This window comes from Cebidichthys violaceus, unplaced genomic scaffold, assembly GCF_023349555.1.
Source record: "Cebidichthys violaceus isolate CVI_PGR_0920_01 unplaced genomic scaffold, fCebVio1.0.p SCAF_17, whole genome shotgun sequence".
Taxonomy (NCBI): Eukaryota; Metazoa; Chordata; class Actinopteri; order Perciformes; family Stichaeidae; genus Cebidichthys; species Cebidichthys violaceus.
The window spans coordinates 13,841,679-13,866,631 of record NW_027176340.1 but is presented as its reverse complement, the minus strand read 5'-3'; the positions used below and the strand labels follow the sequence as shown (position 1 = coordinate 13,866,631).

Sequence of the window (24,953 nt, the reverse complement as noted above, 5' to 3'; positions counted from 1 at the left end):
TTGTCAAAGATATATGATTGTTTTTATAGCAATGTAATTTGAGGAAAATGATGACATAAGTAGCAACACATTAATGCTGTGAAAGCCTTTTCGATTGACAAAATCTGCCTCGTTTGGGCTGGAGGGCGATTTGATGGGGATCTGCGTGCAGTCCACTGCGCCAATGACATTGGGAAACTCTGTATAATGATAAGCTCTGTAATGAATAGTGATAGGAATGCATTTTCATTAAATGGTGAAATATTGAATAACTCAATTACCTGCAATTTCATAAAAGCCCTCTTTGATTGCATTTACTCGGACATGGCCAGGGAATGTAATGAACAAGTTTCTTAAGTGCCAAATAAACTCACAGAATAAAACGAACAGCACGGCATGCAGCGGCTTTCCCGATGTTCTCTGCATCGCCGACACTGTACAAAAATGTACCACTTGCAAAAAAGGGCAAGGCTATGCATACAGTCTGTGAGACAGCCGATGCTTGGCTGCGGTGTGTGGTGTTCTCAATGTATGGCTCGAGAAGGTCTTGTAAATAAATTATTCCTTTTCGGCAGAATCGATAGCGCTCGTATAGGAAGTCATCATGATCTGATAACGGATCTTGGCGATCTCGAAGAACTCTCTCCCTATAAAACGCTAATCTAACTAATATTGCTCCTTCATCAATGGGATCTCTGAGGAAGGGAGCTGGCATTTTTTTCCAGGGGAGTGGCAAGCTTATTCAGCTAACTTAAGTTAGCATGCACTGGAGCAGGTTCAATTTTATGGATGTGTTGCTATGGTGATTTTGCCAAACTTGCTTTGTGGAACCGAAAAGCCTGACTTATGTAATCTTATCCTGAAAATTATCCGGCTAACTCAGTTAGCCAGGTACGAGGAACGGGGCCCTGATCAGTTTGGATAAACTAGGATCAAGATCAAAAGTAAACATCAAAGGCTTCATTCTTGCACAGTGGAAAGAAGTGGAGACACTTTGTCCACCTTTATATGTAATGTATAATAATAATGTGAAAAGTAGAAACTGTGCAAAGAGAAGAGGAAAGTGGAGAGGTGAAATAAAAAGAGAGAAAGGCACAATGACTGAGAGGCAGCAAGAGGAGAAGCACGAAGACAAGAAACCCTGAGCGGACGAAGTGGAACGCCTGGGCATTAATCACCCCTCCTACATTTCCAAGGCCATTACATCTGAGCAGATTATCCACATTCCATAAGAATAATTTAGGCCCGTCAACAGTCGATTAGTAGGATGAATATTTTATAAATCAATAATTCATGAACCGCCGAAACATTTTAGCGTTCACACCTCTGAGGCAGTAGGAAGATGCAGCTGATAAAATAACCACGAGCTGGCTGGGTTCAGGCCAGGTTCCAGCAAGCATCTGGCCCAATGAAGTGGCATTGTGTGGGATGACCTTTGACCCCAAACTTTTAAAAGGGGCGAAGACAGAATTTGACCAAAGAAAGCAAGTTTCCTGTCGTCCTATTAAGTTAGGACAATTAATTTTGCGCAACACAGTTGAATTTGAACATCTAGTTATAACTGCATTATGCAATCACGTTGCATTTGACATTATTGAATTCTCATTTGTCAAACCGTACTTATCTGTGTTAAGACCACTTGGAGTCAGCTTAGGGTAGCACATTGTGTGGTGTAAATAGTTAATACATCTCACCATGAATAACGAATAAATCAGAAGGTACAGAGATGATCTGCTAAAGCAAATTCATTGAGCAAGGAACAAATAAGCAAGTCACAAAGATGGGTTTTTTTTGTTGTTGTTTATTCACAATTACCACCTGCTGCTCAGTTCACTTTTCATTTGTAGCGTGCCAACAATTAATAACAAAAAACCTAAAAAGGTAGAATTACGTAAAAATGCCTCAACTGTACAAAGAAGAAACCTCTTCACACAGAGGAGATCAGGACAAGTGCAACGCAGCATTTTAAAGAGAGATTCTGAAATAAAAATGTATTTGAGATCAACTTGGACGATGTCATGCAAAACCGGTGAGTGAAAAAGTGACTATGAGATCCATTTTTTTCTTATAATGCCTATTTTCAGCACTGTGACATGACAATGACAATGTTTTTGCAAAGTGTCCTGTGACTGGCTGCTTAACAGCTGCAGGCAGAATAAAAACAAACGATACGAAACCTCGACTGAATTAGAACTCCTTTTCAGGACAGATATGTTGAAAAGAAAGCTTAAAACCGGACAGGGAGATGAGGCCATGCCTGATAGTCAGGCAGATTGTTCTACTGTCAGCTCGTGGAGGAATACAAAATGAAACCACTTCGACCGATACATGCGGCCATGTGAACCAAACGCTCCCAAATTCCTTCATGCATCAAGAATAAAGGGATGAAACTCCCATGGCTTAAAAAAACAACTCAGCAAATGTGTTTTCGTGGTAAACAGAAAGCAGAATTTGGTTCAGAATGTAGCAGAACAGCAAATCCTGCAAGTTATAAGAACAAGTGAAATTTTTTGGGAAATGTGTTTATTCCAATTCTTTCTGAGAGTGAGCTGTGAAAATCAATTCATGTCTGAGCGTTAAGTACAGAGCCGGAGTAAGGAAGTGGTTAGCCTAGCTTAGCATAAATACTCTAAACAGATACACCCAACAACAACTGCCTGATAAGAAACATATCTAATTAGTTTAACCCACTTGGGTTCAAAAAAACGACACACCACATGGTGAATAAGCTTCTGAGGTGTTGGTATGCACGTTATTTAACAAAGCTAAGCTAGCCGTTTCCTCCCCTGTCTCTATGCAAATCTAAGGTAGATGGGTTCCGGCTCTAGCTCTGTAATTAACACTCGTCATGCTTCCATTTAATTAGAGCAAATTTTAAGCAAACTTTTGAAATGCCGCAAAAAAAAGTAAATGCTAATTAGGCGCAACTGGTTTGGAGTCAATAAACTAAATAAGCCAAATTAAAATTTGGCCAGAAGTTGACCTATAGGCCACACTTTGTGCATGGATGTAATCCACCAGTAAATGGAGTAGAAGAAGTTAAGGTTGTGAACCAGAAACAAAACAAGTCGCCTTGGCCATCGAACCGTCTATGATTAAGAAAGAAATGGGAGAGAGGTCTTCGGGAATTAGTTTCAACTGTGCAAGTTTGAATTATTCTTTGAGTATGGGAATAGCTGAGAAGACAGCGACAGCAGAAAGAGCTTATCGGTCATGCGAGTTAAATATCCACTATGTCAGAATGTATTTGACAAAGGCGTTTCCACATCCAATTGAGCGCATCAACTTTCATTCGACGAAGTCAAAAACCATCTCAGATGAGTCAAAAACGTCTTTACTTTCCACGATTAAGAAAGTTTTATCAAATATTGCTGTTTTCATACTGCTTTTCTAATACGATACTTCAAAATCCAAATTAAAATATGAAAATGGAACCACGGCTTCAGCGACGTGACATTGGTGTCAGTTTTCCCAGTGAATAAATGTATTTCCTAAAAATTCCTACTAGAATTATTCCTTAAAAATCAATAAAATCCTCTTATCAGTCTTTTTTATAGGGAAAAACTAAAGAAAATGTCAGAAACCTTATCAGAGATGTCCATAAGACTCGACAGCTTTAGGTTACTATACAACAAAAAAGGGACACAGGGGAAATCCCCGAAAGCTGTATTGCAAAGCTAACGCTGCTAATGCTCTACTGTGAAAACTCTCATTAATAACCAGCCGCAAACACCCCAAGCTCTTAGAACCATTTAAGAAAAAGAATTACACCTGACACTGGACCAGAAGAAGTAGAGATCTGATCCAGTGGTACTGAAGATAAAAAAAGGCACAACAAAAGGTCCTGAGGTACCGCAGCCATCAAAACTGTTTTGGCAACACCGACAAGCTAGTTTCAAATGAAATCTCTCAACAGGATTCTCTTAAGAAATTTACTCAAAAAGTGTGAATCTACGCAAAAGCAGCTCAGGTAGAAATGTCTTTTAACAGCCGGGCAGAACTCGCAGGAATCACGTGGACCTCGCTTAACTGGAGTCCGACGGTTCACAGATCTGCTACCACGGTGCTCGGTGCCTCTTGTGCTACCATGTGAGCACTACTGAAGAAGAAGAAGAAGAAGAAATGACTGGATATGGACTCAAGTAGAGGATATGGAGACAGACTGGCAATGGCAAAAACGATCGCTTGGGTACGTTTGTCGCTTCATTTCCAGGGTTAGGCCATTCAGGAACAGTCCCTGTAAATGGAAGTGATCTAGTTAAATGATGGGATCAGATCTTTCTATGGACCATCTTCCTCACATGTCATATGTCATCATCCCTCCTGTGCATACTGGCTTTTCTCCCAGCCTTCAACCACTCTTACTGACCATTCTTAATAACAGCCAGAAGCACTTTTGCCTTTAGATGTGTTCGGACGACCCTTCACACAAACTACTTTGCGTACTTCAGTTGAAGTGAACTGAGGATTCGGCGCGCTTCAAACTAAATGCTTGACTGATCGCCGGCCAAGTGAGTCGGAATTGGAGCGCTGCGTCTGGCAATTTCGAAAAATTCTTGAAACTGTCAATGAGGCCACTCCACAAAGTGACTGACGCACCACGATAGCCTCCAACAAGAACCACCCGTACCCCTATCTGAACGTTTCCTCTCTCCGTCTCTCCGACAGACAGGCTTCAAGTGTGGCATTTCGGAACTGGTACAAACACTTTTGCCGTTAGACGACATGTGGTGTGGACCAGTTTGTTACCTGAACGGTGAACCCTTAACCCCCCAAGAGGATCTTGCCATCCCTAATCAAAGTATGACGCAAGACTGGGACAAAACACTGGCACTAACTCAAACTGCTGAAACCTCGTATTACAAAAAGGACAGAAAGAAAAAAAGGACTATAGGTCGAGTCCCCTCACTTATTAAGGGATCCCTTCACTGGGATTGGACTTTAAAAAACCCATCCTTATCCTTTGAGTCTAGACCCCAAAGTTGTGAGCTCTAGAACTGATGCCCTCATTCTAAATTGAACGTACAAATTAGATACCAAATGGCGCCATTTCTGTCGGAACACAATAAGTGCTGTATTTATCTAATCTTTAAAATCCGCCTACAGTACACAAAACAACAATTTCAATCAGTAATGAATTTAGCAGCACAAAACATGATCAGGGGAAACACATCACAGCCTGTACATGGGACGGTCTCTGCAGGGACTCTTAGGAACAGATTCATGAGGAGCAGAGGAGGGACAAGGTTTGTATTGGGCCTGGAACAGACACAGACCCCATGCTCTCAGCCATTTACATTTCAGCAGCTAGAACGCATTCTTAACATCCCTTTTTGATACTGTGGCTGAAAAAACATTTCTCTCCCTGAATGTGACTGATGAACATGGAAGATTAAAAGTCCAGAGAAAAGTTGGAGCAGCACAGACAAAATAAAAATATAAATCCAAGCATGTAAAAGGTCTGAAAAACAAAATCAAATCAAAGGAAATTCAAGAAAAAAAAAAGAAAAGAAATGAATGCTTCACCCCTCAACTGAACAGAGATGTTTGGCACTTTATTGTACTGAGTCCAGGCATGTTGTGTCCGCTGTGGATGGATGGAAGCGGAAGGAGGGTCTGAAGTCACATTGGGAGGGTTCAGACGATGGCGTTGGTGCCCCGGAGGCCGACCCCGCGGGCAAACTGCTCCAGCAGGCCAGAGATGGCGCCGGAGGGGCTGGGCGCAGAGGACTTGAGGCCGACGGTGGAGCTGTAGGCTGCCAGGAAGACTTCCCGCACTGCCTCCAGGCGGGCCTGACGCTCAGAGGGGAAGGGACACCTGGAGAGGGAGAGAGGGAGGGAGAGCGAGATGAGACAGGAAGAAAAAGGTTAGGGGGAGAAATCCCATTTTAAAAGTGCTCGTAAAGGAGAAGAGAAGAAGAACAGAATGACGCAGACAGAAGCAGTTTAGATCAACCCCATAAGGTACTTCTGTAATAACCACAGAACTCGTCATCATCATCTCTCTGCTTCTCTCCCTTCTTCCCAGTTCCCTCCAAATAAAGATGGTTAGCGGTTATTAGCCTTTTCCCATTGCAAGTAGTGTTGGCGGGACACGCTCATTTTGGCAGTCAGATCCAGCAGAAATTAAAATGTTTTCCCATGATGGGAGCAGAGAGTGGGAGGATGAGTCAGAGGGAGAACCGGGTGGAAAATGGCCAAGTTCAGTGGGGGGGACAGAGAGCAGTGACAAAGGTTCAGACAGGAAACCATCTCTGCAGAATGATATTCATGTTTTACATGGACACATACACTAACATTTGTTTCTCCCACGTCAGTTTTTGCACATGTCAATTTCCCCTCGTTACATGCAATACACGGCTTTTCAAAATAAACTTCTGTGTGCACAGGAAAGTACAGAGCCCAGGAAGAGAAACGGCGGGACTAAAAAATTTAAGGTTGATAAAAAGTTAAATAAAAAAAGACTTTACTCTATTCCTCTCCAAAAAAATTGATTAGTCAAGTCTGTGAGGCTGTACGTAAGTACTGGGAGCTTTCAGCTAAATGCTAATGTCAGCATGCTAACATGCTCACAATGACACTGAACATGCTCCACACAATTGAGTTCCAGTCATGCTAATGTGGCTAAAAAGTCTAAGGACAATCTAGTCCAGTTAGCTAAACAAAAATAAAGCCACCATAGCTTACTACTACAAATAAAAGAAACGATTAACTTCTCTTCTATAGCACTCTAAAGCCGTTGACAAAGTGGTAACAGTACATACATACAGTATGTATGCTGGCTGATGCTGATCATCCAGTGACAGAACAGGGCGAGCTTCTTTTCCTCAAGAACAACAGAGAAAGACGCATAGGCGGGAGGTGGGAAATAACTGTCAAAACCACACCTCACCTTAAAAGTTCCAACAGGAGAGGTGGTACGGTGTTACTTACATTCTGCCACTGGGTCCTTCATCCTGAAAACTGAAGGGCAGTGGGGAGTCGTAGGCAGCAGCCACAGCAGAAGAGGCGGAAGAGGCCGAGGCCAGGGGCGGAGGGAAGTGGGCGTGGTCGTGGATGCTGCCGCAACCCGAAACTATCTGCCAGCTCCCGTACTCCGTAGAGAGGGAGGAACCGGACCGGGTGTAGTCTGCTGCTAACCTGAGAGAGACGGGGGGGGACAGAGAGAGGGCGGACACGTTAGAGAAGTAAAGACAGAAGACAAAGCACGACAGACAACCTGAATTACAGACAAGTAGAGTCTTAGGGAAGTCCGATCGATTGGCAAGCATTCCTTATTGGACGATTTTCATTCAAAATATTTTGATCGGCGGTCTCTATGAAGGCTGATCAGAGGACGCATCGATTGTGAATTGAAAGGTTGTCAATGCTCCTTTCCCTGCTTCCTCGCCCGCTATTGAATTCGCTATAAGAGCTACATGGTTTGGCTGGTTGGCTTCAAAGAGCTGCAGTTTCAGGCCACAGGCTCTGCTGGTGGCTCCAAAGCTGAAGCGCTGCGCCTCCAGTGATCATCCAAGATTTACATCGCCGAAGTTAAGCGTGTGTGTAAAAAATAAGGTGGCACTAAAGCTCGGGCTGGCTCATGGGAGTTTCGTCAATTCCCTCACCTTCTTCCGGGGACGGCCAATGGGCTACTGCCGGTGCGTGTGACGCCGTGTTCTGACTGGTTGGAGGAGGAGGAGCTGGAAGACCTGGCCTCGCTGAGTGGGTGGGAGAGGTGCTCGTCCAGAGGGTTCTGTTTGTTCCAGACTACCATCTGAGGAGAGGAGGTGGGGCCTTTCCTCCTGAAGGGGGGGGAACACGTGAGCTTCCACAGAGGAGGAGGACCGCATGCAGCTTGTGATGAAAGTTCCCCTCACAGTTAGGATTAGGTCAGAGAAATAGCTTTGTTCTGATTGAAGTCTATTTATACTTGACTTGAGGCATCTTCATTAATAACGGTTCCTTATATAATATTGACTGAAATATTTGACAGTATTATATTGAGTTCTCTTCAATTAATTCAATGTAGGAACCCCCCCCCCCCTTTAATTTTCAGCAGTTGTATTTTGATTTATTAAGTGCCAATGTAATGTAATGAAGTGGTATTTATTGTATGGTTGTGTATTCATCTTATTAATACACATTAAATATTTAATTCAAATTAAATATTTGAATATATTTTGCGACAACGTCATCTGGCAATTTTTTTTTAAAGTCTAATAGAGCCTTTAATAATAATAATAATAATAATAATAATAATAATAATAATAATAATAATAATGGCCACTAATGTCTCCTCTAAGCCAAATCCTGTGGATCATCTCTGTTAAGCATCATGGCTGTGAGCTTGTATACTTCAGGACTGACGAAATATGATTGATTAACCTCTATCAAAAAGTGCATCTATCAACTTTCCCAAACATACGATTAAAAAGATATATAAGAATTCTGCAAGCCTGTGTGTTTGTGCGACGCTGACCAGCTGGAGGCCTGGGGTTGGCTGGAGAACAGGTCCACGGCGTCGTTGGTGAGGCTGGAGGCAGCGCCAGCCTCCTCGGTGATGAGGGAGAAGTCACTGCTCAGGCTGGTCACGCTGCCGCGATCCCTTGACTCTGAAAGCAAACACGCAGCGGGGTGGTTAGCTCGGCTCCCAACTCCACACACCTCATTTTTACCACTGACATTTAGACCTTAAAAATCCCAGACATCGCTGATAACTTCTCAACGTTATGTCGGACTCTGGATTTAGCTGTGAGGATATCACAAAATTTATATTATATATAAATATAATATGTTAGCATCACTACTGTGACTGCTCATAGTAAAGACACACACACACACACACACACACACACACACACACACACACACACACACACACACACACACACACACACACACACACACACACACACACACACCAGAGGTGAGAGAAGAGGAATCGTCAGTTGAGATCAGTTTCAGATCAGTTCGAGGAGTACCTCTGGATTAAATGTACCACATTTTAAGCATGATCTGCATTGTGGGATTAGCACTGGTCTTGGTCAACCCCTCAAAGTCTTGGTCTTGTCTAGGTCTCAACTCCTCAAAGTCTAACCTATACCGGTTAACAATATTCTTGATGGTTAACCAATTAACGGTTAGCTGACAGCACTACCATGTAATACGGTTTATTTGATATTTCTAGTTTTACAGTTTTTAACACCATTTCCCATGAGCCCTAGACCTTTAGGGGTTATACGTCACAGCTCGACAGAAGTTGGAGTCACGGTTAGATCAGATTAGATCTGTGAAGCTGTGAAAGTTCCCAGACGGCAGAGATTACCAAAAAAATGACTTTAGGAGAGTGTGGTGATGAATTTTAAAAATATGGACAAAAAAAATGAAGCCAAGTTACGACGGCACACGGGTCAACGCTGCCGCGCTTGTAGTCTTTTCATAGGGGCTTTAAAATTTTCGATAATAACCGCTGTTAAACTTTGTTAAAAACACAAAGGTATAATGTAAAAATGTCACAGAAACACAGGAGCCCCTGTGCTGTGTTAGGAGCCTCTTAGAGACTTATTCTGAACTCTGACTTCAGCAGCTTTTCTCTTCCATTCTTGCTCCAGTTGTGCCAGAAATGTTTATAAATTAAAATGTAAAATATAACAGAAATTACAAGCCATTTATAGCTGTGAAGTTGATTAACTATGACATAAGGCAGCATGCTCATGCGAATGCAAGACTCTACTGAAGGTTACGAGCCCGCAGACATAAAGGTTTGTGACGCAAGATGTTCTGGAATCTAGCCCTGCAGTTTTCTAAAGAGATGAAAGCTCCGTGTTATCACCAGAGTCTCTGCGCTTCGTCTCTCAGCCCTCACAACTTTTGTTATTCCTCATTGCATCAGCCCAGAGGCCAGTGACAGGAACTCCACTGCTGCCACAAGTACCTCACCCAAACATTTTGTATTTTAAGTTAGACTCTGTTAAATAACACGTTTCCTGCATTTCAATTAACCAATGTATGGAACAGTCACTGTTATAACACCACCTGTACCCAGCACCATGAAGCTTCCCACCGGTTAGTAGCTTTAACAAGAAACCTCAGGTGAAAAGTACATTTCACCAATCAAACATATTAGAGTGCTGCAGGGTTGAGTCCTAAAACATGACAACGAGTCAGCATTTCTTGCCCTTCTGGTGCCCTCGTCTCGAAGGGAACAGGTCATTTTTTTGGGAAATGAGGCAAAACTCAGAAGTGCCAAAAGCTGCAGTTCCTCAAATGTTTACAGCCGGGTTGAAAAGAATGCTTTGGTCTCTATAGGTAATTTCCCTGATCATAACAACTGTAAGGGGGTGAATTTTGATATAAATTATATTAAGGCTTAAAGTTTGGCATAATAAAGGGCGTGGCGCCTTTGGGTGACAGGTGGGTTTTGTCTCAAGTTGCTAGCCGTCTCCTCTGCTACGTAGACAGGGTCATGTGACCGTGGTGTCGTTTGTTTATAACCTAACTTCAGCTTTTTACAACTGGCACCTGCATTCACACTTCAATAATCACAACAGTGATGTTCATTTGTGAAGATTATATTGCTGAACATAACGTTTCGGTATCATAAACGTTTGTTTGCTGCAGTTTATATTCTGCAATAATCCAAAATCCAATTAAAACCCTGTTGTCTTTTTCTCGAGGGAACCGGTGTGACGCTAACTTCCCGGTTGGCCTTCCCTGCAACACTCTATAATGACGAAATATACTGAATGAATTTGTCTCCTGTATGCAGGCCTGTGTGGAGGGAAGGAGGACTTACTTAACTGGCAGAGATCTTCCACAGTGAAATCACTGTCTTTGATGTGGGAGTTCTTCCTCCTGAAAGGAAAAGTAATGATGATGAAACAACAATTGGAGATCAAAAGAAGAGGAAGAATACAGGATTTGCCGAAGGAAGCTGGATATTCACAGAGTTAGTTCTTTACTGTACGAGTGTTACTATAAACCTTTAGCAACAGACTAGTCTACAGCTTTATGATAAATATATTCTTAAATACGACATCATAACAGAAATGTATAGCGCATAATGGCATGAAAGAACGTAAAGGGAGGAACACACCTCTGTTTCTTAACAGCTGAGAACTTCTCTGAGACGATGTGCTTCAAAAAATTGAAGCAAAAGAAGAAAATCTGAGGAAGACAGAACATGTTTGATCAGAGGGGAAACACAGCGAACTAAAGTAGATCAACAGCCCTTCAACATACTGTCCTTTCACATGGAACAGCAGTCATACCTACAACAGCTGGCTGTTACCAGCAGGTACAAAACCGTGAGATGAATGTGCCTGTAGGAACATGATGTTTAATGAAGAAGCCCTCTGTTAGATTCTCTCGACTGACGACTAAATATGATGCTAATGTAGCTGTTTTAGACCACAGACACCTTTTCTCCAACCATGCGTATGACTGATAGTAGATTCATGAGAACAATACCATATCTTTATTGTATAATAAACTTGGGAACACTGTTCTCGTCTTTCTCTTGTGGTTCTGTGATGTCTTTTGTCTTGCAATAAAATAAAAAATTTAAAATAATTGTGTCTGTGATGTGATGAAGTTGATGCAACCTTGCAAAGCGAAGCAATTTGGTTCCTTGACATAAAACACATTATTTTTCAGATGATGCATGTCATAAAACTCCTTTCTGTCAACAGAAGCTATATCATCATAGCCGCAGGAAAAGTAAAACTTACCTCCTCTCCTTTGGAGAGTCGATCTGGCAGCATGTGACTGGAAATAGAAAAAAGAACAATGCACCGCATCACATGCCAGCTGCCACTTGTTTATGCAAAAAAAAAATACTCAACAGAATCCCATGCTCTCCACATTAGAAAGTCATTGAACGTGACTGAATCAATCAGGGTTTTTTTTATGCAAGTAGTTTTGGAGAAGTGAGATCCAATGATGATTAAATAGCTGGCTAGAGAGCAGTAGGGCTTAGAGAGAAAAGGGGATTTTGGAATTAGGGCGAACTGGCCCTTTAATTCAGCCGATCAAAGCATGAGTCAAGGACTTCTCTGGGGATCGTGGTGGGTATCATAAAACCGTTCGTTGTACTGACAGCCATGAAAGAGTACAAGAAATCAAAAAGACGACTCTACAGCTGGAGTAAGCTGGAGTCCAGATGTGATTCAGTTGTGACGGCAGCAGCTACAGCACCTCTGGCCACTCCCTGCGGCTCTCTGCTTCATCCGACTCCTTCCTCACTCCAGGGCTCAACAACAAGGAATGTCCTGGGCAAGTAAAATGCCACCTCGGGCCGGTGAATCTCACCTGCCTGAATTAAGCACGTTGTTTTTTTTTCCTGGGATGATGATGATGGTAGAGGTAGTAGCGAAGCAGTGAGCCCTCTTATATATTGTATTGTTCAACTTGTGTTGTTTTTGTTGTGATCTATAAATAAACTGAACTTGAGCCATCTCGCTTCCTTCTCATCTTTGTTGAGTTGCACGTGTGCAGTACCGATCGGGCACACAGGGAGAAAATGGCGACGGGTAAAGACGATGGAAAAAGGGGTTTAGTTAGATAGAGGATGTGGTTAAAAGATGTGGTTAGGAGCGAAGCCAGAGTCGTACTACTCATCTCATGTTGTCCCGGCCTTCCTCTCCCCTCTGCTTCATCAACCAGTCACTTCTCAATTATGTGTCGCAGATAAACACAGTGCGTCTCAAACTGCGAGCGCACCTCTGAAGTATTCATGTCAGCTAATGCGGCGTGAGCTCATGAAATGTTGACGGTGATGATGTGTGTGATTTTTGTTGTTTGTTTTTTTTACCCGAAGAGGAACCAGTCGTAAGCGATGGTCAGGTACAGGATCTCGGCTGGCTCCAGGCTGGCGTGCACGGCACCGTCCTGAGGAAGAATACACAAGGAGAATGAGTCAAATGAAACGCCGTGGGCCGATTGGCCACGGGACGTCACGCAGCCATGGACATTTCTTATTCCGTCTGAAAAGCTGTGTGTCAGGAGCTTTCAGCATTGAGAAAAATATTACATATTCATAACATACGGCTTCTATTTTTAATAAAAGGTAATGAACACGGCAGGCTAATCCAAAGCGTCTTTGAAGCAGTAAATTGGATGTATGTGGAAGAGTCTGAAGTCCCTAGTGAATATGGGGGGAGGGGGGGTAAAAAAAAAAAAGAAAAAAAAGAAAAAAAAAAAGAAAAAATTGGAACTTACTGCCCAAAGGGAGAGCCTGAGGAGAGACACAAACAGAGGCGTTCGGTCCCAGCCTGATATGCAGTGCACCAGGAGGCCACTCTCATCTAAAACAACACACAACATCACCATCGAGGTCAACATCAACTCTTGGAAATCATTGTTAAAATAAACATTGGGAATAGTGCAGCTTTAACATTCTGAGGCCCAAAACACGCAGGCGGGTAAAGCATAAAGTACACCGTTTAAAATAGCCAGAAGTTGTAAAAACAGACATTATCGTGGGGTTTTTAACTTTCTGATGGTCAAAGCTTAAAGTTGAAGACTTTATATTTCATCAAAATGACATTTGTCATTTCTCTACATTTGTCATTTAAAATTGGCCGAGATGGCATCAAAGAGTTACTGACCTCAATAAAAATAGAATTAAAAAAGGTCCTAAATTCAAAATTCAGATCATTGATACAGCAGCAAACAACTATTCACTAGTCTCATCTTCACTACAACATACTATTTAAAACACTTTGGAGTAGCTCGTCTGTGTGAGTGTGAGACGGTTTATTCAGAAGCGTTTTAAATAGGAACACGTTTGGGAAGTAGCGAGCATTTGACTGGATAAATGAGACCAAAGTCACACTGCACGAGTTGTGTCAGAGTTTGTAAACAGTTTTGCTGTTGTTAAACTCGACCCTGTTTACTTCATACTACAATCAGATGAATTAGTCATCAGTTCCAGAGCTCTCCTATATTCTATCTTTAACACCTAACAATCCTTAACTGACATTATCTGCTCTCACAAACACAACCTACCATCACTGTTGATGATGTGGAGCAGCAGCTTCAGGTAGTTCTGGGTCTGCTCCACCAGGTCCCACGACTGACACACACACACACACACACACACACACACACACACAAGTAAATACACTGTTGGTACAACAGAGAAATTAAATGATTTTTTTAAACCAGACAATGTTCCTCTTAAAGCAGCACTAATCATCTTCCACCAGATCTGTCTGTCAGTATCATACAGTGTATCCTGCACCAGCTTGTTCCAGCTGTTCGTTTAACCAAATTAAAAATCTTAGACTAAGTCTCCAGGTTTACGCCATCATGGAGACATTCTTCCATATGGCCTTTTTAGGATTCTAAAAGGAAGTTACGTGGGTTTGAACAAACGTTTGGCAGCGCAGCATGAGTCAGTGAGGTTTAAACCGCACTCTAACTATTACTGCATGTGTGCAAGTGCTCATCTGAATCGTGGCCAAAGCACTTTGCGGGGTCGGACAACAGATGGCACTGACACACCACAAACATTACACAGAGAGAGAGAGAGAGAGAGAGTCACGGCTGAGAAGAGCAGAGCAAGGCATGAGGTGAGAAGAGAAGCGGTAACCTGGTATCGAGTCCAGTCGATGTTCAAGTTTTGAGTAAAGCACATGGGGATTGTCAAAGGAGCGTCCACGTAGTCCTGTCAGAGGAGACACATTGACGTCAGATTGCTACAACAGAGCCGAGCAACTGTTAAACGACGGACTGAACAGACCGTCTCTCTACCTGATTCCAGTTGAACACCAGACCCTCTGCTGTGTAGTCTCTGTCTTTGTAGTCCTTAAAAAACTCACACCCTAAAAAGGGAAAGAAAAAGAAACAGCTTTTATTTTTTGAGCTGAAGCCACAGAACGTGACCCTCAGAGTAAACCATAAACATTCTAAATGTTGTCTTTTTACTTTGTTATAGTCATTGTTATAGTCATTCATTGATATAACAAATCTTGTCTTTAGTAGTTTTAATGATGCTTAGAGCTAGTGCTAAACAGCTCATAATTCAGCTCTAATATCTGTTTATATTAAACAATGAAATGAAACCATGTTTAGCTGCCGTTTCAGTACAGCGCCGGTCATTGTCTACATAGCCGCAGTGAGCCAATATCTGCCCATAAATGGTGTCGCTCCTATTTACGGGCCCAGCTCAGGTGGGGTGACTGAGACGGGTCGACAGGGTACCTGGGTAAGGCACGGAGAGCAAGGTGAAGTCTGCATAGCGTCGGACCTTGTCCGCCTTCTCAGACGATGTCACGCTGCAGAGAAAGACGCAGAGCGACAGGTGAGATACACTGGGAGCATTCAGGGGATATTCAGTATGTTAATACACAACTCCTTTACATAACACAGGGCCATCTTATTGGCCTAAACCGCTTATGTCAGCTAAAGCAGAATCATTATACATTTTGGCACATTATGCAAAAAAAAAAGTGGGGCCTTATTTATTTATATATATATTTATATATATATATATATATATATATATATATATATATATATATATATATATATATATATATATATATATATATATATATATATATATATATATATATATATATAATAACTGTTCACCATTTCCTGCCTTCTACCATAAACATGCCATTCCTTTCATCCTTCTTTAGTTTGTCCTGTATGTTCACAGCTCTATTAATCATTTCCTGAGCAGTTTTAGTCAAAAATCTGTGGTTAAAGTTACTACAAGGAACTTCCATTTAGTGTTGATTTTGTTGGTCCCTGTGAACTAAGGTGGTAGTGTTTCTGAGCACCAGAGTCCCTTGAAAAAACCTCTCATTTTACTGCAGCAGGGTCTGACAGTCTGCTCCTCTCAGTCCTGGTTCTGGTTCTCCCGTGCCTCCCTAACCCTCCAGGGGGTCCAGCAGTACAGCCTAGTTCTCCAGCAGCGTGGTGTCTGTGTTGGCTCCCAGCGGGGACCAGAGAGAGGAGAAACTCTGCTCCTGGAGGAGGAGGAGGAGATGCTGCTGCAGGGCGCTGAGCTCTCCTCCTCCCTCCAGAGCTCCGACTGCAGCAAAGCCGGATCTGGGTCTGTCCACGGTGGACCGGACTCTGCTGGAGGATCTGGGTCTGTCCACGGTGGAACAGTCTCTGCTGGAGGATCTGGGTCTGTCCACAGTGGGCCGGTCTCTGCTGGAGGATCTGGGTCTGTCCATGGTGGACTGGTCTCTGCTGGAGGCCCCACTGGAGTCTGAGCTAAAGGAGTTTCTGGTGAACTGGAATCATACCGGTGGCTCTGATGACAGGCATTAAGAATAACTCTATAGAAAGACTCAATCTTCTCTCTGACGGTCTTGTTCATTGATGTAGGTCATAGAGGATCAGAATTATACTGAGACAGTGTAATAACTTGTAGTAACTTTAAGCAACAGCACAGGTACCATCTGTCCCACATGTAACCTAACAGCATGAGCCCCAAAAATACCAAGAAGGGTGTTACAATGATTACCAAGCTGTGTATACACAGATGCAATAAAAACCCAATCTCAAGCCTTCCCAGTTTAGACACTGTATACACCCAGTCTCCTACGGGTGACCTAGATAACAGAGAGGCAGGATGTTGATAAACTAGTCCGTGCTGTTCCTTACTTTAGGCCAAACTTAACCTTCTTGTTCTCCACCATCAGATCACAGATGTAGCGAACCGAGAGGTAACGTAGCAGCTTAATGTCAAGGCCTCGAACCTTGTCGAAGAGCTGGGAGTCCCCGTTCCTGAGGGGGAGAGGAAAATTGAATAAGAAAAAGGTGCTCTGCGAAGTAAAATGACTGTTTTTTTTAATGGAGTGTTGGAGATGTAACTGCTTCAGTTCCTTGTCAGAAAAGGCTGAAAAGAGGTAAAGAGGTTATGAACCTTTCCGACTGGCAACTGAAGCCGTTATATTGTTCTTTTCAAAGCCACACGACTCCATTAACAAAAACAGAAATTTTACCTCCAGTGCTATGACTTTCAGATCTGAACCACGGCAGTACAGCGCTAAGCTTCCGTGCCGGTACTACATTACTGTAGGTAGTACACTGACTATGGTGAAGGATATTTGTGTGTATATGTAGCAGTGTGTCACCATGCAGAAACCTAGGTCAGGTCACGTGGGAAAACATTTCTAGAAGGTCTTTAGGAAAATAGTATTTTGATGCTGAAACATAATTTGCTTTGAACAAAATTTGAATGTTTGGATTGTGATACATAAGAAACACCACTGTGAAGCTATATAATGATAGAGAAAAATAAAAAAAATAAATGATGGACCTGCCCTTTAAAGTGGTTTGATTACCTGACTGCACTGTCATCCTCTGGAACCTCCTCAGACTCCGCGTCATCAGCGCCCCCTTGAAAAGGCAGAAGCATACAAGATGAAACATCTCAGCTTAATGACAAGGACTCAAACTCTGTTAATCATTGAATCGTACAGCTTGAGAACATATAAAAAGGAGGGCAATCCTGTTGGTTTCAGTGTTAAACACAATACCATTCAGAGCCAAAGTGCTAGACACATTTTAAGGCAGATATAAGGGACATAATTGTGCTGGAAACGGGTTCCAATCATGAACATTTGAAAAACATAAAATACTACTACTACTACTACTACTACTACTACTACTACTACTACTACTGCTACTACTGCTACTACTGCTACTACTGCTACTACTGCTGCTGCTATTACTGTCATCTTGGACCCTTCAACTCTTCAGTACGTGCGAGGCTCCAGCAGGACGTCATGAACGTTTTACTACATCCCAAAGATGAAGATCTACTCTTTTGTTCAGCATACAGGTGGTCACGGCATAAAAATATAGAATATTATACATCACTTACTATTGTGATGACATCTAGCTCTTGTTCTTATTGAAGGTTGAATGCACTTATTGTAAGTGCTTTGAACAAAGGCATCTGCCAAATGAATAGAAGTACTGTAAAAGCCCAGTCAGCCTCTCCACCTAACTTAATTTGCTGATAGTGTCAAAGAGAGTCTTAGAGACGAGGAGCCGCAGACGTCTTGATGCTGGCTGATGACTGCAGAAGCAGATCACCACTGCAACCTGAGAGTACATCCACACTACTCCGTTTTCGTTTGGAAACGCATATGTTTTGCTCCGTTTACACTGAGCGTCCACACTACGCCGGGGTTTTCGAGCACCGTAAACGGAGGAGTTTAGAAACGATCCCGAAGCCGGATAACTTTGAAAACTCCGGGTAGCGTATTCGTGTGGACGGGCGGAAACGCGTAAGTTTGGAAACGATGACGTAGACACCCGCAATCGACTACCAGGTTAATTTAACGTGGACAACTGATTACAGTTATTGTTGACCTTGTTGTCTTTATTAGCAGCTGTTGTCCAGTTAAAGTCTGCATGTCTGCGGAGGAAACAGCTGTTATTGTAGCGATCAGTGAGCGGCGTGAGAGATCAGTGAGCGGGGAGAGAGGGAGAGAGAGAGAGATCAGTGAGCGGAGAGAGGGAGAGAGAGAGAGAGATCAGTGAGCGGAGAGAGGGAGAGAGAGAGAGACCCGCAGCGCTGTAACTAACGTTAAGTCTGAAAAATAAAACGTATTAAACTTTCCGCGAACTGTATCTGTTTGAGTTTATAGAGGAAGATTTGAGAGAAGATCTTAAGTATCAAACACGTACTTACGATCATTAAAGACTACTTTATTACTCTGGTTGCTTAGTTACAAAATACAACAATCTACTTCCTGTTTACATCAGCACATGCCCAGTGAACGTGAAGAGTCACGTGATATTCGTTTCCAGGCGTGTAGTATGGACGGAGATCATTTCGGAAACGATGGCTGAAACGCTGTATGGACGGAGATCGTTTTCGTTTGAAAACTCCGTTTCCAAATGAAAACGGAGTAATGTGGATGTAGTCTGAGACCAAGGAGCTGGACTTCTGAATTTAAGTGACATATATTATAATAATAATACATAAAGCAAAAAGAATGACATTCAACAGGTGGATAATCAGGCGTGATATCTAAATACAATCAAGAGTTTTGAGCCTTTTGATTGCTCACTGCTGAATACTTCACCCCCAAAAATGATCATCTGTATATCAGTTACCCAACCCGAAGAAAACTCTCTCTCTCTCTCATGCTGCCACTGTGAACCGAGAATCAAAAATACAGAGTAATGGTTTGGTCTATTAAACATCAGAAAACCGGGGAAAATGACATCAATATTGAAGGAATACTTCACCTTCAATACAACCATATGAATGGAAGTAAACCTACACAGCGAAACTAAATCCAAACATCTGTTCACAAACTATTTAGAGCACTTTCGACCTCGCCCCGACGAGTAACACACCTGCACAAGTGTGAGGTTGTTTTGTGCACAAGTGTTTTAGAAAGTGAGCTTTTGGCGGAGATGCACGCGTTTGGGCACTAGTGAGCACACGACCGGATACATGAGGAAAAAAAAGTCTTGATCAGTTGAAGTAAACGGAGGGCCGCGTTTAACAACAGCAAAACTCTGTCAGACTCTCACATGACACGTGCAGAATAATCCAAGTCTCATTTATCCCTCACTGCACAGGTGAACTGTGTATGCACTACAGTCAGCACAATAGGTCAAAGTGATGGCTTTTTTAGGGTAATCATTTTCCTTTTGCCTTCATTGTCCAGATACATTTGGATGTGTGTCTGGTCCTCTGGCTCCTCCGATTGCTGCTGTCACACTTATTTTCAGAGATATAGCAGCATTCTGAGACACAATAGTTTAAGAACTGATCCAACTGACCCAAGTAGTAATACAACGGTATTATCCTTCAAAAGAACCGTAAACAGTGCTGTTGCATATTTTACTCCAGCTAACATTCTCAACGCTTTACCACAGTGTTTTACATTTCTGAATGTCGGAGACAAGACAAACTATTGTACGTTATTGTTAACCTTTCATCATTGTTTTTATGATATTACAGTATATGTCTGTAAGACAGATTTCTTCATATTCGTACTTCTGAATGAGGCTAACCAGTCTCTTACAGGAACACTGCGCCTCAATAGGAAAAGTTTGACAGCTGTCTGACAACGTCAGAGAGAAAACCAGGAAGCGCAACCTCTCGTGGAAAATAAGTTGGCCGCAACTTCCCCTGTTTAGGCTAAACTTAAGTTGCTGTGTGACAAGGGATGTCATGAGACCCGATACTTCTACGATAGAAGACGTCCATGATAATGCTGCGCCGTGAACAACAAATCTGTGTAGAAATCAGCAGCAGGAGGGCAAGCTAACGTTAGCCGTTAGCAGCCGGTGGGCAGCACAGTCCTGCTTGGGCTCAATAACGGAGAAAACGGCTAAAGCTAACGGAGGTTACATTATGATGTGTTCAAGCTCTGTTCAATAAAAATAAAAGGTTTATAGAGTATAGTTTACCAACAATGTGTTGGATTTTACAGTCAAATGAGCGTGTGTGTGTGTGTGTGTGTGTGTGTGTGTGTGTGTGTGTGTGTGTGTGTGTGTGTGTGTGTGTGTGTGTGTGTTACCTGAGAAGATGTAGTTGTAGCCCGTGCGTCCATACAGCTCCCCCCATCCCGCCAGAGTGGACGACCGGCAAATATGCTGCGATGTGGGAGAAACAGTACGGGATCAGACTGTTGTCTCACTGCTCATACTAGCATGATGTTACAAGAATTACTATTTGGTCACCTAACCAGCCTGAACAAACATGGAGATATTTCTTACGTTGGCTTTGGCCCGGGTTATAATGCTGATGTTATTTCAATTTCACATTCTGTGCAGCAGTGAGGTTTAAATGTCCAGAAAAGTCATTTGTAAGTAAGTATTGATCGTGTTGATGGACTTGCCATCGGCTCTATAATGTGTCATCAGTTGCTGTTAAACACGTCAAGAGAAGGTCATTTTCCTGACTGATATATTGTTTAACTAGAACTGGATTCTAAATGAAAGAAAGACTTCCCCTCAATCTCTCTCTGCCTCAAATACAACTTGTTTCGCAATTCACTGTTCAGTGATTTGGCATGTGACATCGTGGCAAAATATGGACACCTACTGTAGCAGGAACTGCACATTATAAGCCTGTAGTTGAGATCAAAATGAAGGTGGGTGTGGTCTGAGCAAGGGCTCCAGAATAAGGGCTATAGGAAGAGAGGTGGGCATATTGCTAGGGACCCAAGCATGTGTCAAATTTGGTGCAGTGCACATGTGTTGGCGCTCAGTGGAGCCGCGGGGGCGGAGCTTCAGGACATGTGGTCTGGCCAAACTCTTCTTCACTTCCCTGGAATCAACAAGAGATCTCAACAACGCTGCAAGCAGCACCTCTTAGGGACATGCGATGCTCTGAACGGCTACACCACAAACCGGCACTGTACTAGTTAACTAAAACCAGCAGGGCTGCAACTCAAAACCTTTTTTTTGTTGTTTAATCTGTAGATTTTCTGGAATAATCTCAAAATTGTTTGGTCTATAAAATGTCCATTAGTGTTTCCCAAAGCCCAAGATGACGTCCTCAAATGTCCCGTTTTCAGAGAATTTTGCCTTTTTTTTTTCTTAGAACATTACTCAAACTGATTAAGCGCTTATCAAAGTAGTTGGCGATTCATTTAATAGTTGACAACTAATCGATTCACGGAATATTGGTCACAGCTCTGGACATTAGGAATGTTGGAGACACGAAAAAGCAAACCCAAAGGAAATAGACACCAAACAGTTTCTAGACATACTGGCATTAACACTGGTAATCCACAATATTACTGGTGCAGGAACTGACTCCAGACAAAGTAAAGTGAGGGGGAGCAGCAGTACCTTGCCGTTGTAGAGGATGACCGGACAGACGAACCTCCCTCTGCAGCGAGCCAGCTTGCTCCGATTCACCAGGTCCTGCAGCTTACCAATCTGCACTGTGCTCTCAAACCTGCAAACACACAAACCACCACACATTCTGCATCAGTCAGTCCACTTTCATCACTTTAATATATGGAGAATACTAATATAAAGCACTAAGCTAACACTGCTGACACCTATGCATAATCAACTGTGCTCATCTTCTGAGGTTACAGGTAAGTGGGGGACATTCAGACCTAACAACTGCTGACTATTCTGTTACATTAACCGATACATCTTAACTGCCAGCCTGCTGTTGACACTTCAATGATTATGTGAAGGCATGAATAAGGTGCAGTGTCCATTTAAAAAGACCGGGACAGACGGGTGGACGTCGTCTGACCAAAATCTACATGAATACAACAGCTGTGCTGTATCATGGAATGTATCAACGTCTACAATGCGCGATTACAGAAAGAGCAGGATTTACTGGTTGATGCAGAAAGCTTTCACACACTACTACATGTCATTACAAATAATAGTACTGCCTAGAAAGCCCTTTGTAAATATGTTTACCATTTGCAATTTTTCAATTGACCTCAACTCTGGTGATTCCATGAATAATTAAAATGTTATTTCAGCAGTTTATTACTTTGAATCGTGGGAAGCTGCAAGGCAGACGTGAAAATATTTCTCTTTGAAGAAAAATGTCCCGAGCTCACGAGGACAAGGAATCTTTTTGAATACAGTCTATGAGAGCCTTTGTTGTGAACAAAGGGTTTCCTATGTTTAAGCACAGAACACTGGAAAATAGCTCAACCTCATTAAACAGCAGTGAGAAATAAGGACTTATTGAATCACTAAAAAGCTTTTTTCCATTTCCGGCTACAATGTGACCTCATGTGATGAAACAGTCACCTCACCCCCCTGTTGCTTTGATGCTATCAGAGGGGCCGGTAGACGGAGGCTGACCGTTGCCCGTTGCCCGTTGCCCCCTGCCCCCCGCCCCCAGTAAGGTGTGCATGATTAGAGGAGCCATCCAAACAAACAAGAGGGTAATTGGTAACCGAGTGGACTGAACTTTGAATCACAGAACGATGGTTGGGTACCTGTCTCTCTCGACATCTGTGCATTGGTACTCCAGGAAAACTATCTGCCGGGGGTAATGGCCACACACTTCTCCATTGGAGTTGTCGATGATACTGTACTTGTAGTCTCTGGCGAATAACTCCAGGCAGCGCTTCTCTATCGCCTCCACCTGAGGAGAAGCAAAAGCAAAATGTTACGCGAGCGGTTTAAAGAGAAACACGAAAAATGACAGAGCCTGGATACATATCCTTTTAGATGATCAAACTAAGTGGATAACTAAACCAGGTGAATCTCTATTGCGTCATTATATTAGACACTGATTAATCACAAATAAAGGAATTTATAAGAAGGGTAACTCAACAAATATTAATTACATCAGGCGGCATTTAAAATCAGTGTTCCCTTTACACTGGTAGCTTGATGGCTTTCTCATTAAAATGACCAAATAGGATAATGTCAGCAGCCATGAATCTACTAAGCTCATCTAAAGATATAATTCACACGTACTGTTCAAGCAGATCAAGCCATTTAGTGGCAGATGGTGTCAAACGTATGCCGACTCCCACACCAGTGAAGTGAAGTGTCCCTTAACCATCCAATGTGTTACTACGCAGTATGAAAGTGTAACACTATTAAAATGTGGCATTCAGGATCATAACTATTTGAAGACTGCTGGTGCTTGCCTGACAGAAGAAAGTTTGACAATATTTAGCTCAGTCTGATTGAATCATTGTTGATTGAGCAACAGCATGCTAAAGCCATTTTTATGTAATTTGCCAACAGAATATGCAGACTAAAATTATATTCCATTAGGAAAAAACACTTAACAATGCCGGGCTTCATTAAAATCTCATCCGTTTAAGATATGAATGAAGGATATGAGTACAGCAGAGGGGTCACACCACAAACATGCATCAACAGTGGGCTGAGGTATAAAACAGTCTATACAAAGAACACTGTACATAAGTATTACGGGCAGTTCAGTGGATCATATGTATGCCGAACGGAGCAGTGGCTCCTTAAAGTTGTTAAAAGGTAATAAATCACTACCTACAGTATATGTTATTTTGGATATTTCCAACGTCACTTTAATTTCCTTGATTCCGTTAGGCAGTTCGTCTTATCCTTCACACAAGAGACGATGACAGGCTGTCAAGTAGCTGAAGCACACCGAATGTCGTCGACCCCCCCCCCACCCAAAAAACTTACCCGAGGAGTGGCTTCCTTTGCTCTGTACTGCATCTTGGAAAACAAATCTATCAAATCCGCTATTTCCTCGCTCTTTCTGACCGACAGCCCAGAGGCCGGATAGCCGCCGGCCGAGGTGGGAGAGGCGGCCATCATAGCGCCACGACCCGCGGTGGTGGCCTCTAGCCGAACTCGACCTCCTTCAAACACCGCAGAGCCTTGTCCTTTGGTACGGGAAGACCGACCAGGCCATCCCTTCCCAGCCAGCTTCTTCCTGACTGCCCGCTTGAGGGGGCCAGAGCCGGGGACTCTTCCTGAATTCAGGGCACCGGCGAGCTGCTCCACTCTCCAAACACAACCCGCGAGCCAGCCCGCACAGCGCGGCGGCTGCTGCTACCGGAGTTAGCACGACTAGCTAACAGGCTAGTTCAGCTTACCAGGCGTAGGTTGGTGGTTTCCACTAACTCAACCCCCCCGTATACTCATTTGAGAGAATTAAGTCAGACCTTTGTAGTCCTCCACATCACCACTGTTTAGTTTGCGTTTGTGACATCAGGTGAATTGATGCGCGATTCTTAGCAACCCCTAACTGAACTCCGGTCAGCTGAAGTCAGGAAATCTCCAGGATCTTTTCCCGGCCTGCGCACGTTTCCTCAATGTCACGTCTTCATGTCTCCTCATTAACCACGACCAAGGCGATAAACGAATCAAAGTTCTACAGTAGTCAACCCTGTGGCTGCAGGATCGCAATGCTGCATATGTTGTTGTGGATGAAAGCCCCCAGCAGTGGAGAGCGGTGTTGCAATATGTGTACTACAGTATGACGGTACATCAGGCGGTAAACAGGAAGCGGACATAACACGTGACACGGCCATCTCCCCCTTTAAATGACGTTTGTTGTT

General features: G+C 42.9%; 1 protein-coding gene across 1 annotated transcript; it reads right to left on the bottom strand.

Moving 5' to 3' along the window:
• Positions 1 to 1,760: 1,760 nt before the first annotated feature.
• On the bottom strand, positions 1,761 to 24,953 carry mtmr14 (myotubularin related protein 14). The gene is made up of 19 exons (XM_068712675.1): positions 24,073 to 24,953; positions 22,884 to 23,032; positions 21,757 to 21,865; positions 20,478 to 20,553; positions 17,271 to 17,325; positions 16,588 to 16,710; positions 15,166 to 15,239; positions 14,716 to 14,786; positions 14,555 to 14,629; positions 13,969 to 14,035; positions 13,180 to 13,265; positions 12,773 to 12,849; positions 11,691 to 11,727; positions 11,057 to 11,127; positions 10,757 to 10,815; positions 8,441 to 8,573; positions 7,587 to 7,763; positions 6,913 to 7,119; positions 1,761 to 5,797 (listed from the first exon to the last, which is right to left on the bottom strand). The coding sequence occupies exons 1-19, from the start codon at positions 24,205 to 24,207 to the stop codon at positions 5,617 to 5,619; spliced, it is 1,962 nt and encodes a 653-aa protein (XP_068568776.1). The 5' UTR covers positions 24,208 to 24,953; the 3' UTR covers positions 1,761 to 5,616.

What these genes read in the sequence shown, in the direction of transcription:
- mtmr14 (XM_068712675.1), bottom strand. Translation starts at nt 24,207, where the DNA reads ATGATGGCCGCCTCTCCCACCTCGGCCGGCGGCTATCCGGCCTCTGGG. An exon ending in GCTCTCCGTGCCTTACCCAG is followed by an intron (nt 14,787 to 15,165) that starts GTACCCTGTCGA and finishes TTCCCTTTTTAG; the next exon opens with GGTGTGAGTTTTTTAAGGAC. An exon ending in CAACCCCAGGCCTCCAGCTG is followed by an intron (nt 7,764 to 8,440) that starts GTCAGCGTCGCA and finishes CCCCCCCTTCAG; the next exon opens with GAGGAAAGGCCCCACCTCCT.